We start from the raw sequence: 14827 nt of genomic DNA, 5'->3' as shown, positions 1-14827 counted from the left end.
AGCAATACGAGGCCAATAATATTGGGAAGTAAATAAATTTATTGTTATTTGAGTGCTTGGATGACCAAATTGCCCATGAGCATTTTGTAAAACTTTTCTCCTAAAAGAAAAAAGTACAACTATTTAAAAAAGATTTTTGTTTTTAAGTATTAGTACATCATTACAAATTGTCTAATTTTTGAAAGCATTTTACTCATCCAATTCCAATGTGCAAAATGCTGGAGATATTAAGCAGTGAGATGCCTTGATAATACATCAGCCTCAACATTAGCCGTTCCTTTTAAATATGTAACTTTACAATCAGACATGCTTAGTTTGAAAGACCAAAGACCTTTCCCTTACATTTTTAAGCCAAAGAAGCATAGCATGATCAGTATGAATTATGAGTTTTTTTCGAATGTAAAATAATAATAAAATTCATCAAGAGCCTCTATTATTGTTAAACATTCCAACTCTGTTATGCAATAATTTTTTTCAAAAGGGTTTAAAATTCTTAAATGTTAAGATACAGGATGTAACAGTCAAGCTGTTTTAGAACAGCTCCAATGGTTACTTGTGATGCATCGCAGAAAACATGAAGAGGTAAATTAGGAGTATACAACTGTAGCACTGCTTTAATTATTAACTTATTTTTTGACATTTTTTAGTCCATTGCCATGGGATATCTTTAAGAACATTATTTAAGGACTCTCTAATTTTAGTATAAAAATTAATAAACTTATTATAAACATTTAAAAAACCATTGAAATTGTTTTACATTTTTTTTTTTTTTTTGGAGGTTATAATTTTTTTACTCTTTCAATATTGTGGTTATCAGGAGAAAGGAAGCTTTCTATTACTTCATACCTCAAGAAATTAATTTTGTCTTGAGCAAATACATATACATTCTTTTTCACAAATTTAGAAGATCTGCTTTAAATTATCATAGTGTTCCTCTAATGAATTAAAGAAAACTGGTATATCATCAAAATAGTGATTTGAAATTTATGTTTATATGAAACTCTACAGATAGTTCTATTAAAAGTTGCAGATGCATTTTTAAAACCAAAACTGAATAAAACTTCAAATAAATAAACAACAAATAAAATAAATAAACCCTCAGTAGTTACAAAAGCCAATTTGTAATGCCATGTGCCAATAGCCGGATGCAAGGTCCAAAGTTGAAAAACTTTACCAGTACTTTTCTAATAAAGTATCTATTATAGGCAGGGGCTCTGCATCAGATTTACGAATTGTATTAATCTTATGATAATCAATACAAAAATGACCTTTTAAAAAATTTTCATCTTTTTTTATATGCTGAAGTTACAGGGGAAGAATAATTATTAGTCAATTTTTTCATTAAATCTGCAGCTAACAAATTTTTTGTCTGCTTATCTATCTCACTATCATCAGTAGCAGAGGTTCTATAAGCTCTTTGTGGTAAATCAGATGTTGAAATTATTCTAGGGAGTTCGATTATTATTCAGCCAAAATCATATTTATTTGTTACAAAAACATAAGAACATTTTTACACAAGTGATAGCACAGGTTCAGATAGTTTGTTTAAAATCAGAGGTGGAAAAATTTCCTCTTGGGTATTTACTACCTTGACCTTATTATCACCAGTTTTATTATTTTCAACAATATGCAAAGACATTGGATTATTATTGGTATGCAAGTTTGTAATAATTTCTTTCATTTTGTAATATTTTATCACAATTTTCACTAATTTTTACATAAATGTCACAAATTTGAATTATTTGGAATGTCCCATGAGCTTGTTTGACTTGAATTGGATTTATATTTTCTCTTAGTAAATTAAGTTTTTTTTCACAATATCTGCAGATATGATAGAATGAATCCTGTGACAATAACAATATTTGCCTCATGAAATAAACTATGAAAGTTAATTTGCTAGACTTGTTAAAGTTAAAATGTTTCAGACCCGAGTAATTTTCATTGTACTGGGCCAGGGGCCTCAGTAGAAGTATTTTGTCTCATTTCAGGATTTTGTAAAGAGCTAAGAGGGACATCTGTGCATGGGGAAGCCAAATTAGTTTTTATGGGAAGATTAGTCACAAATTGGGATTGTCAAAAAGGACAAATTTGTGACCAATTGCAGACTTTTGGAATACCTTGTTGCATATAAATTCTTTAGGGAGAATGTGGTAATCCCTGCTAGGTTATCATTTTGACAACTAAAATTGTTTGGACATGGCTTCGCTAAATTTTGACAGGTCTGACTGAAAGAATTTTGAGTTCGAGATACAAAGGAAGTTTGTAATCTGTTAACATTCTGCTAAAGTGAAAAGGATGCTGGTTGTCTTCCTTTGATTAGGGTTTTTTTTACTCCTAACTAGGTAAAATTCAGAATTTTCTTGCATTTTTAAAAGTTTAGCTGTTATGGTAATCCATTCTGTGGAAGTTTTATGATTACTAGTTGCTTTGAGTTGGTGGCCTATCAATGAAACTTTAGAAAATGAGTTATGGATTAAGGCCTAACTATATGCCACAATTTAATTTTTTATTAAAACAATCAACTAAATTGTCATTTTATGAATGAAATTTATGTTCGGAAAAGTCAACAAAATTTACTATATTTAATTGAATAACCTGTTCAGTTAGTACGGAACACAAATCATCAAAATTATTAATGTTTAAACAACAGTTTATATTATGAGTTAGTGCTGATCCTTTTAAAACCTTGGCAATATTTTTAATTTTCCAAAAGTCAATTTTATTACTAGCTCCACAACTTTTGTTTCAATATCCCAACCATAATTCTATTTTCAGAATCAAAAGGAATTATAGAGAATTCAAATATATTAGCATAGGCATTAGTAAGTCAGTATTAGAACCTTGGGTTATTTGTTCTGCTACTTGGCTACTTTCATCTTCATCAGTTTTATATTCTTCAGAACTTAGACCCTGTGGGTCAGCTAAATCTATATTAGTAGGGTCAATCATTTTTCCAGATTTTAAAGACATTAATATAAATTCTAACTGAAAAACATTTTAGAATTTCATATGCAATAAAAAAATCAATTATGGATTTGCTAAAAGATTTTCAAACTCACAATATTTCAAAAATAATAATTTAAAAAGATTATTTACTATTATAATATAAATATGCAATTCAATATAAAATAAACGAAGCAACATAAATATTGACAGATGAAAGAAAATAAAGATATTATTTTATGAATTTAATAATACCCTTCCCTTGTTGAGAACACCAGCATTTTTTGTTTTCTTTCAAATTATTGGAATTCTTGAGCACTTAAATCAACCCAATCACAGGAAAACAACAAAATTAGAGCAACTTTAAGGAGAGTAATACACATTTACTGATGTACATTTTAATTTAAATTCATCAGCAGAAATACAAATTAATGTGATGAGGGGGGATATATAAGTGATGTCAACATTTCCTCGGAAGGTTATGTAAATACAGGAATGGATGGAGCTTTTCCAGAAACGATGACATGGAAATGCATGGAGCACTGTAGACAAGAGACATCAAAAAACAAGACGAATTGAGAACATATGCCATACAGATGTAGCAAACATGGATTCAGTGCTTCGCCATTTATATGGAAATTACTTGGCAAGTCATTGCATACTCATTGAAGTGGTTCACTGTAGAGATTGATTTAATTTACCATTTGCGAGGAAATTTTATTATTAATTTTAAGATTTTCTTTAAGATATAACTAATCCTGTCAACTCATTTTGTTGTTACATAATTTTACAAGTGTCTAATTACAAGCAAGGCTTAAAGGAAAACAAATTTGGAATTAAAATTCAATTTATTTTCTTAGGGGAGATATGGTTTGTACACAGAGGCAAAGGCGAAGCACATCTATTCGCAGCAGAGTAAAAGAGCAAAGTGTAAGATGTTTTTCCCTTAGCGATTTTAATGAGATATACTTTCAGGGATTTCTTTGACATGTGTCGACTTAGAAATAGGAATCTTATATATCTTTGAAGTTATGTCAAGGTGTTAGGAATAGGAATTTTTAACTCTTCGCTAGGAGCATGAGAAACTAAAAACATCACACTTTTATAGAGCTCATGTTGGAAATAATTAAATTTTAAAAACGAGATCAGGAAATAAAAGAATATTTTAGAATAAAGTAATGTTGGTAAATTAAAAAAATTAATTAAGATTTAAATTAAATTAAGAAATATCATTACATATTTATCAGAAAATAAAACAATCTATGCATGAAATCAGTGTCAAACGTAAGTTAATTAAAATTTATGACAACATTCATGAATGAAATAAAGTAATAAATTGCAAGAAATGAAAATAGATCAGAAATAATGCTATACTAAAAAATATGATGTTGCATGATTTCCAACAAACCGAAAACTAAATAAATTAGTCCAATTAATTCATGAAGACTCCTCTTATATTATTTTCTTGTATGTGCCTTAAAAGTTTAGCACTGGAGATTTCAACAGTAATCTGTCATCATATGTGTGTTCCATTTGCATTAATATCTGTGGTATCTTTATAGAATTAATGTATTAATATTTGATTTTTTACATTTATATTTTGATAGAACCTCTATCCTTGTTCTTCACTAAAATAACCAAATTACATATTCAGTAATTTGTTACCAAACATTTTACCTTAATTACATTACATATTTTCTTTTATGTGATACCAAATAGCTTTGGATATTGTATTCTTTTTGACCAAAGAGATTAAAAAAAGAATACACCAACAAGATATTTATCAAAAAAATTTTATGAAGAAAATTAATTAAGAAAGAAAAGTAGTTAGAGTGGTGTGCCCTGTTATCTGTTGCAAAGGGGCTCTAAATCTTCGGCTATGGCACTGATGTAAATCTTATTTCAGCAATAAAAACTAATTACATAGACAATAAAATTATTTGTATAGACAATATATATAGTGTAACCACACAATAGAAATTTTTCAGTAAAGCTAAACTCAAATCTTTCAAAACAAATGCAGAGATGAGAATGCATCATATAAAGCACTTCTATATCAAATATGCCAACGAAAAAAGAATTACATCTATATGTTAAAAATACTGATTTTGAATTTGAAAAATTTGATAGATAGAAGTATACTTAATAACAAGGTATGCAAGAAAAAGAAAAAAAAACTATGTATATGTGAATACAATGATAATATCTAAAAAAATATAGGAAATATTATAAATACAGAGGCAGCTGATAATCACAAAATAACATTTGCTTTCTATTAATTTATTAAAATGAAAACAATACAATTTTTTGAAATATTTAACTTTAAAAGAAAATGAATGCAAAAAAAAAAAAAAAAAAATACTGATTATATGAGGAAAAATATGGGAAGAAACTCTTCTAACAAAATATTTATCAACATTACAAAAATACATTTACAAATAAGCAATTACAAATAAGTAATTCCAAGCACATCTTTTCAAGATTTAAAAAAAATATTTAAAGTCAAATAATATTAAAAATTAATAAATGAACATGACCTTTAAAGTAAATATATGCAAGTTAAAAAATTCTTAAATCCTATCATTTAAAGAAAAATACACGCAATAAATTGCTACTTTGATAGCAACAGTTTTTTTCAGCTGTTGAGGTCATTTTAGATAAATGCATAGAAACAGTATCTACATTTCAGAAGACAAAATAAAAAGCGCTGAATTGAAAAGCAGGAAAATTACATCACTAAATATATTTGAAATATTTCATTCCACTGCTCACATTTGCTACAGGATTTTACAAATGATCATTTCATTTTATAAATTACACATCAAAATTCGCAAAGATATACAAAAAATGATGAGTTAAGTGTTTAATTCACTGTCTAAATTAATTCTGGTTAATGAAAATCCGTCTTTAAAATTTAATATAATAAACATGAATTCATATCATGTAAATTTATAATTGGTTAAATAACCATATTTTTTAATAAAAAGGATTAACATATGTATCATGGTTTAATATGCAATAACTGATTTTAATATATTGGTCACAATATTCTTCCACTTCTATATTATTTTACCCAGTAATTTTTTATGGCAAATAAATTTATTTTTTACAACATCTTTTTTTATCAATAATAATAAAGCATTTCATATTTTACAATAAGTCAATATAATGAAAACTAATTTCAAAAGGAAACAAACTCTAATTTCCTTCTAAAAATAATGACATTTTCATTTCATCTTAAATATCATTTGAAATATTCACATATAAACAGAATAATACAAAAAAGTTTTCACGAAATGAAACAATGATTTTTTTTTACAAATATTTTTTCAAAATTTATGATATTCCAAATCTTTATGAAGAAAATGAAAAAATAAGCATTCATGTATATGAAATAAAAATTCCCACTTCAGATTGCACACATATATCAGTTTAAGTCTTTAAAGAAAGAATAAAACCAAAGTTTTAATTTTTGCAAGCATCACTTGAAATATTCAATTAATACTACTACTACTACTACTAATAATAATAATACACAGAATACCATTTTACAGAATTTCAATTACAGGTTTACACTGAAACAGCTCTGATTATAGTTCCCTTTCTCTATTTATTGCATAGCATTTAGAAACATGACAAATTAATTGAACAAATAAGATTACATATATATATACAATTGAATAAACATTAAACACATACAGAACAGCTATTCTAGTAGCAATAGTAACCTGTAATTTTTAGTGTACACATATGAAAAAATATCAAAATTTCAAAGATAAAATTTTTTTTAAATACTGAATTATATATATATATATATTCACCAAAATTTTTTAAACATTTCATTCCTTTATCCATGGTTCAGTTCAATTATAGCATCTTCAGAATGATCATTTCACTATTGTTTAGTTATTAAAATATTAAACATATCAAAGTTTACAAAGGTGTACATAAAAAGACAAAACTGAATAAATGCTTAATCTTCTTTCATAATCAATTTTGATTAATGAGTACAAAATAAACTTTATCTTAAAAGAGAGAAAAATGAATATAGCAAATACTGGATCATATTGTTCCAGTTTTTAATTTGTTAATCGAAAAAAGGAAAAACATCATTCATCATCTTAAAATATTCTTCCACTTTTATAATACTATAGTCTGTAGTTTCCCTGGAATATGTATTTATTAACTTTTTACAAAAGCTTTTTTTTATCAATAATAATAAGTAAGGCAAGCAACAATATAAAACATTTCATATTTTACAAAAAGTGAATATTATGAAAACTCATTCCAAAACAAAGCGAACTCTAATTTCCTCTAAGTGATGAATTTTATATATCATCATAAGTTCTCAAATCTCATTTGAAATTTTCGCATAAAATCACAGTAGTTTGAAAAACTTTATTTCTTAATTTCAGTTTTTAAGATGTTCCTAGTTTATATGAAATGAGTGAAAAAAAAAAAAAAAAAAAAAAAAAAAAAGATTATTCACATTGGTACAGTTCTAGAGGCGGGTACCATTTGGCGATTACCCGCCAAATTTTTCTCGCCAAGCCCCACGGACGCTGTAATCTTCAGAATTGTATTTCTCAACATTATGACTATTTTCAAGAGATTACAGGTACCATTAATACCATATCCTGCCCGCATTCACCACACTTCCATCAGCAATTAAATCCATTTTCATGCACCATTCAACACACGCTTTCGCTACCAAACGTTCTAAATCGAAAAAACCCCTCAATTTAAGGGATTCCTCATTTGTCACATTTATACCAGCCATTTTACACCACAAGAAAAATCGACGAAAGTAAGAAAAAAAATACTTTACAAGCAGAAGAAATCAGAATAAACCCAATCGTCAATTAATTGAAGAGAAAATCTTGAAATTCTAAACGAAAAGCTGTCAGCACAAGAGAAATCGAAGAAAGTAAGAAAAAATACGTTACAAGACTTGGGGAGCAGTAGAAATTAGAAATTCCCCGCGAAAAGCTGCACTTATACCTAATTGGTTGATATTCAAAGTCAATTCATACCTGATTAGTTTATAATTACATCACCGACATCACCCCATTCTCTTCACAGGGTTGCCATACATTGAAGGCGTAGAGCTTTAAAATTTGGCGCCAAACTTGGCGGTACCCGTCTCTAGAATTTAGCCTTCACATTTACCAAAAAGAAGAAAAAAAAACTTATTACAATAAGTCGTACTTGAGATGGTTCATATATGTCAGCTTAAGTCTTAAGATTATGAATAAAACAAAGAATTTTAATTTTCTGAAAATTCTCTGAAAATATTCATATAATACTAAAAATAAAAAAAAGAATATCATTTTACAACTTTTCAATATACAGGTTTACAAGAATATTGTAAATAAATAAAACCAAATTTTCAAGATGTGAAACAATGCCTTTTTTTAGTTTAGTTTTTAGAACAGTTAAAGTCTTACTTACATGAAGATACGAATAAACCCAAATTTATACATATATAAATTACTAATTATTTGCAAACATGAAAAATCAAAAACTTACGATTAAAATTCACATTTAAATTTGTTCAGAACCGCCAAGTTCTATTAATCTTATAAAATACAAGTTATTTGAAATATTCATATATAATCAGAAGAAAATAGAAATAAAATTCTCAAAAAAAATTTTATTCGTAAAAATTCCACAAAATAATATTTCTCTTAACAGGAATCAAGTTCACTAACTGACTGATTAAAATTTCCTACAATTATTTGGGTAGAAATATTATCAAAAATAAAAATGCTTAATTTTTAAGTTAAAAGTATTAATTTCATACATTTTTTAAAGATCTAGACATAACTGATAGAGAATTACTCGTTTCGTTCAGCTATAGCAGGAGTTATAAAAAAAATTTCATTCTTTAACCCATTTTTAATAGAAAAATATTTTGTAGCCTTATTTACACTAATAAAATTTATAATGCTCCAATGCACATTATATGCAAGAGAAAATACTAATGAAGCTTTTTAAGTAAAATTTTAAACTTCAGAATCATTACAAAAAATTTGAAAGCAGATTGTTTAGAGAATAGATATATAAATGCTACTTCCAGCAAGTTTAATGATATGTTTTCAACTATTTAGTAAATTATTCTTGAAGAATCTATAGAAATGTGCATTTCTCAATTGATAACTTAAAAAAATTTAGGAAAATTTATAAAATACCAATTTAAAATTAAGTTATATATAACGTTTGTATGCTTATTCTCTATACTCTTCTAATTTTTTTTAACATATCCACATTAGAACCATTTTTCATTTTTTAAAAAATAAAGTAAAAATATTTTAAAGGAATGCAAATAAAGATTTAAAAAGTATTAAAATAAATGATTAAATTTGCACTCTCATAAAAGATCCATGACTCTGAAGCTTTGTTTTAAATCTTCAAAAAATTATTTACCATACAAATTCTTTAAAAAAATAAGTATATAATTTACCTCTAATTACCTTTATACATTTTACAGTACCTCTGCTGAACATCAGTATGTGATGACCATACCTCTATCAAATAAAATTATTGCATAAAACATTATAATATATTAACATTATAATGTCTTCTAAAATTACATAGTTTTCTTTCTGAATGGTAATTTCCTCATTTCACTGTCCACAATAATATGTCTAGCAACAAAAGTAATTACAGCATTAAAAGCATCCGTGCTGTGGATTTCTCTGTCTTTTGAATTTTCTCTATTCCTGGCAATCAGGAAAATAAGGAAATACTTTTGAAACATTCAGTCTCTTATTTCCTGGAATGTTAGTAAACTTGTCAAATCTGCTGCATTTTTTAAAATGGTAATCAGGGTAGGAGAAGAACGTGATAGAGCTTTTAACGTGATAGAGCTGATATATTTTGTAAATGTGCTTTCTGTGCCATCAAATTAGAATTCACTCGCTTCATTTCAGAACAATATAAAGCTATTTTAGTTAATTTTTCTTCTTTACTACATGCATTTAAAGTTAAATTTACCTCATCAACATTTGATAAAACAATTTTCTTAAGATAGTTGATATATTCCACCGTAAACTCTAAATTATTAATTTTTTGCCATAACTTTTCATATTCAGCTTTAATACGGCCTAGCTTTTCATTTTCCCTTTTTATTGTAAGAATCTCTTCAATAAATGCCTCCTTGTTTTGATGCAATGTTTTGTTTTTTTCTTGAAGATGAGTACAAATTATCTGAAATTTCTGGATATCCTCGCAATATTTTCTTTGACAATCCAATAATGTCTCTATTTTCCTTTCACAATCTTCTTTATCAGAAAGAGCAAAACGATTTAAAAGTCTCAAGCTTTCCATGTTTTTATGAGAATTTTCTACGTCCTTATTTAATTCATTCAAAGACCTCTTTAATAAATCATTAGATGTCTGGAGTTCCTTTATTTCTAAGTACATTTCATGCAGTTGTTTTCTTAATTCATCTTCTACGTTATTATCATCCCAGTTAAAGAAAAGTGTGATGAGACTTTGTTTATCAACTTTTCTCCTGCATTCTGGGCAAGATCCGTTTACGCCGCATTGTTCAAGCCAATTACTTATACAACTGAAATGGAAGATGTGCCCACACAGGGTGGTAACCATAGAAATTGCGGGTTTAAATGGTTCATGGCAGATGGAACAATTAGAGTTCATATTTTAAAATTTAATAGAAAACCTTTACAGTAAGGAGGAATTTACAATATGGCAAATGTTTAGTAACTTCAAGAAGCAAAATAAATATACAACATTTACTGTCCGTCACCTTTCAAAAAAATGCTTTCAAATTTAAACTATGGCAATTGATCAGCAATTTCCAGAAGTAAAAGCAAAAGCATACCACAAATAAAGGCAGCTTTTTATTCCAAACTCGTGTTTTAGAATTTTCAAATTCAGCCAAAACTGCACAAGAACAAATATTTACCTTACGACGAGAGTAATAACGAGCACACTGGCGTGTTTGGCGTGAAATGATAATAAACCTTGAGCACCGCGTTTGGGCTCGAGGCTACTTAATAATAATAATTAAAAAGAGGTGGGCAAACCAAACACACTATAATCGACCGTATTGTCTTTTGAAAAATTAAAACGAACTTTTAGATTCTTTTTATCAAAACTTTTTATATTTTTATATTATTATTATCAGGCAATGTTTTCAATAAAAAAAATATTCATAAATACCAATAATTAGTTAATATTCTCGGCAATCAAACTTGATCCATACAGGGATGACGAATATTTTCAGAGCGGTTATTACGTAACCAATATCAAAAAGTCACAAATACAAGTGATCAATACTTTTCAAAGAGGGGTGTGATTCAAATCCTTGATACGATCTTACTGATGATATTTCGATTACAGGTTTTGGATCACAATAGAAAGTAACAATCGATACGATATCACTGAAATTTGCCGGAGCGGTGACTTTACTGGAAAGTAAGAATTGATACGATCTGTCCAATGGAAGCTCTCGAAAGAAATCTGTGATTGGATTGAAAAGTAGGGATGACGAATATTTTCAGAGCGGTTATTACGTAACCAATATCAAAAAGTCACAAATACAAGTGATCAATACTTTTCAAAGAATGGTGTGATTCAAATCCTTGATACGATCTTACTGATGATATTTCGATTACAGGTTTTGGATCACGATAGAAAGTAACAATCGATACGATATCACTGAAATTTGTCGGAGCAGTGACTTTACTGGAAAGTAAGAATCGATACGATCTGTGCAATGGAAGTGCTCGAAAGAAATCTGTGATTGGATTGAAAAGTGAACGGACGGGTTATTGGAATTATCGTATCGTATCATTGAATTGCATATCACTGAAATTTATCGGAGTGGTGATTTCACAGGAAAGTGCGAAGTCACCGCTCCACTTTACGGGAGTGACCGATATTCGTATTTGATGATGCGCTATTCCATACAGATCATTTTTAATTGTTCGTGACATGATTGACTTTGATTACATGTAGTCTGTATACTGCTGGCGCCATCTATTGGTAGAATATAGGACTAAAGTAAACATTTTAAAGACATGACATATATTTTTAACTCATCTTTTCCAGAAAATGGTTCACTCTTAATAAATAAATTAAATAAATAGTTTTGAGAAAAAAAATAAAATTTAAGAAGTAAGCTGAAACAGATAAATTAATTCAATCACAAATTAATTAAATTAGTAAATTAAGTATTAATTACAATTAATAAATTTTATATTTAATATTAAGTAATAATTTTTAATTAATAATATGATTGAAATAACAGATATTTGGAACGCATATTTAAAAATAACAATAGCAATGTTATTTGTTATTCAAAAAATCGTGCATTATGCATCTCTAGATCCATATTCGTGTTGAGTTTGATAAATTTGAAATTTCGAGTAAATTTTGCTATAATATATACATTAAAAATTTTGAGAGTATTATGTATTTAGAAAAAATAATTTTTAGAGCTAATTCTTAATTTTTATGATAATGTTTAAAATATTCATCAACCCTGAAAAAACAAGATTGTGGTTAAGAGATGCATAATCCACGATTTTTTGAATAACAAATTTTTTTGCTGTAGTTATTTTTAAACATTTGTTCCAAATAACTGTTATTTTAATCACATTTTTGATTAAAATTTATTATCTAGTATTAATAATAAAAATTTTAATTACAATTAAAATTTTATTTATTAATTTAAATAACTTGGGATTGACTTAATTTATGTATTTCAGCTAAAGTTTTTAGCCTGATTTTTTTTCAAAACCATTTATTTAATTCATTTATTGAAGTAAAGTATTTTCTGAAAAAAATTGAAATAAAAAAAAATTGTTATTTCTTTAAAATGTTAATTTTAGTTCCATAGTATGCCAATAGATGGCGCCACCAGAATGAATGCCAATAGAAGGTCACGTCACAGGCAATTAGAAATTATCTTCATGGAATACTGGTATTATCAAGTGTGAGGTCAAAAAATCACTGATACCACTCAGCAAGCAATGATTTCACTTTTACAAACACTTCCTTTGAATAGCATCAATTACAGTGATATGTGGTTTCGAATGATTTCGATGATACTGAAATTCTTAGAATAACTGGTCCTTCCGCTTTTCAAAATATTCACAGAAATCTCATTTTCCCTTTTATGACCTCTGTTAAGGAATGGGAGAATAGTTTCCTTCAAGCTGAAAGTTCTATTTCTGGCGTTTCCTCCCCTCCTGCGGGGGACAGCCTTTCTTTTTCCTTCTTTACGCCCCTTCTGTCTGCTTTTCTTACGGGGGGGGGGAGATTTTTTGGTGTAAGAGCCATATTTCGCTAAACTGCACCTTCTTTCGGAGGTGTTGGTCTGAGGTGATTTCAGGCGGCATATATACTCTGCGGGGATCTTAGTTTCCTGACATTGATTGATACGTAGTTTCGTCAATAAATTCTATGGGAACTAAGAAGTATTCAACTTGAGTGAAAACGTTTAACCAACCAGATAAAATATTTGCCAGAAAAAAATGCAATTAATTTACGCAATTTTTTTAATGCGTTTTATTACGATTGGCATCAAAAACGTTTTAACTCATTTTTATGCAAAAGATATGAAAAAAATAATTCTATTTTTTTAAGTAAATGGTTGAAGTAAACTTTTTCTATTTATCATTTATTGATATTGATAAAATCTGATATTTCGAGAATAGAAATCTCTTCAATGGTATACCTTTTCAGTCATTAAATTTAACTGAATTAAATTATTAACTGATTTCAATTATCGTTTGAATAGCTTTTAATTTTTAGAAATCTGTATGGAAACAATAAATATAGATAACATTATAGTATTTAACTCATCAGATTTATTAAAATTTTCTTAATACTTTGCAAACACCAAACTTGGGAATTATTTAACTTATATATTAAATTTGTGTAAACTAATTTTATAAGCTACGCTAGTTACATAAGAGTATCTTATAGATTCAGCTTGATTTTTACACTCTTAATGAATAGATTGTTATTAAGTGTTTTCATTTATAAATTGAATATTTGAACCGAACAAAAGACAGATTTTTTAGAAAATTATGTAAATACAATGAGATTAAAGCGGACCTCTATTGAATGGGGTCAATTCACGGTCACGTGTCAGGTACCAAACAAACCGCTTCAGTTCAATTTTCAACCGTTCTGCGCATATCAGGATGTCTGCCAATAACGTTGATGAAACCATTATTTAGTAAATGTTACGCTAGCCCATCAATTACTAAAAATTTTTTATTTTTTAAAAAAAGAAATTAATATTTTGAATTATTACAAATTTACCATTACAAATTTCGATCTTGAAAATCTTTTATGATTTTGTTGAATAGCATTTTGAAATTCTAGGGGGTTTTTTGAACATGAAATCATTAATTATATTATCTAAATACAATATTAACTCCTGCATCTCTTAACTCCTTAACTTAAAACGTTAATTCTTTTAACTCCTAAAACCATACAGTTTTGAGGGTGACAAACAAGGCATTTTCCTGTGCTTATTTATGCACGATACTAGTTTGTAAAAACATTTTCTGTGAAAAACAACTAAGAACCTTAAAAAAAAATTTTAATGTAGAATTCATTTTAACATTTAAAACTGATGATTTGAAGATATCTTTATTTAGCTAATAAATATTTTGTAATTAATGAAATTTTATGATTCTTTTAATGTACTCTATATTTGTTATTAAAACTTTCTCTGAAAAAATAAAATAAAGTTCCAATAAAAATAACGTGTAGACATCATAAACACTGGAATATAGTTGACTGACAGTCAAAAGGTGGGTTACAACCTTTTTTCATAATTTTTCCCATTCTATAATTTTCAGAAATTTCGTTTTTATTCTATTTTTTTAGATATTAAGGC

The 14827-nt window shown here is 27.5% G+C and overlaps 1 protein-coding gene across 1 annotated transcript; it reads right to left on the bottom strand.

Moving 5' to 3' along the window:
* Nucleotides 1–9211: 9211 nt before the first annotated feature.
* On the bottom strand, nucleotides 9212–10890 carry LOC129959562 (E3 ubiquitin-protein ligase TRAIP-like). The gene has a single exon (XM_056072474.1). It carries the CDS (start codon nucleotides 10603–10605, stop codon nucleotides 9799–9801), a length of 807 nt encoding a protein of 268 aa, XP_055928449.1. The 5' UTR covers nucleotides 10606–10890; the 3' UTR covers nucleotides 9212–9798.
* Nucleotides 10891–14827: the final 3937 nt, after the last annotated feature.

Source organism: Argiope bruennichi, chromosome X1 (genome assembly GCF_947563725.1).
Source record: "Argiope bruennichi chromosome X1, qqArgBrue1.1, whole genome shotgun sequence".
NCBI lineage: Eukaryota > Metazoa > Arthropoda > Arachnida > Araneae > Araneidae > Argiope > Argiope bruennichi.
The sequence above is the reverse complement of the archived record's forward strand: the minus strand, read 5'-3'. Positions and strand labels throughout refer to the sequence as shown.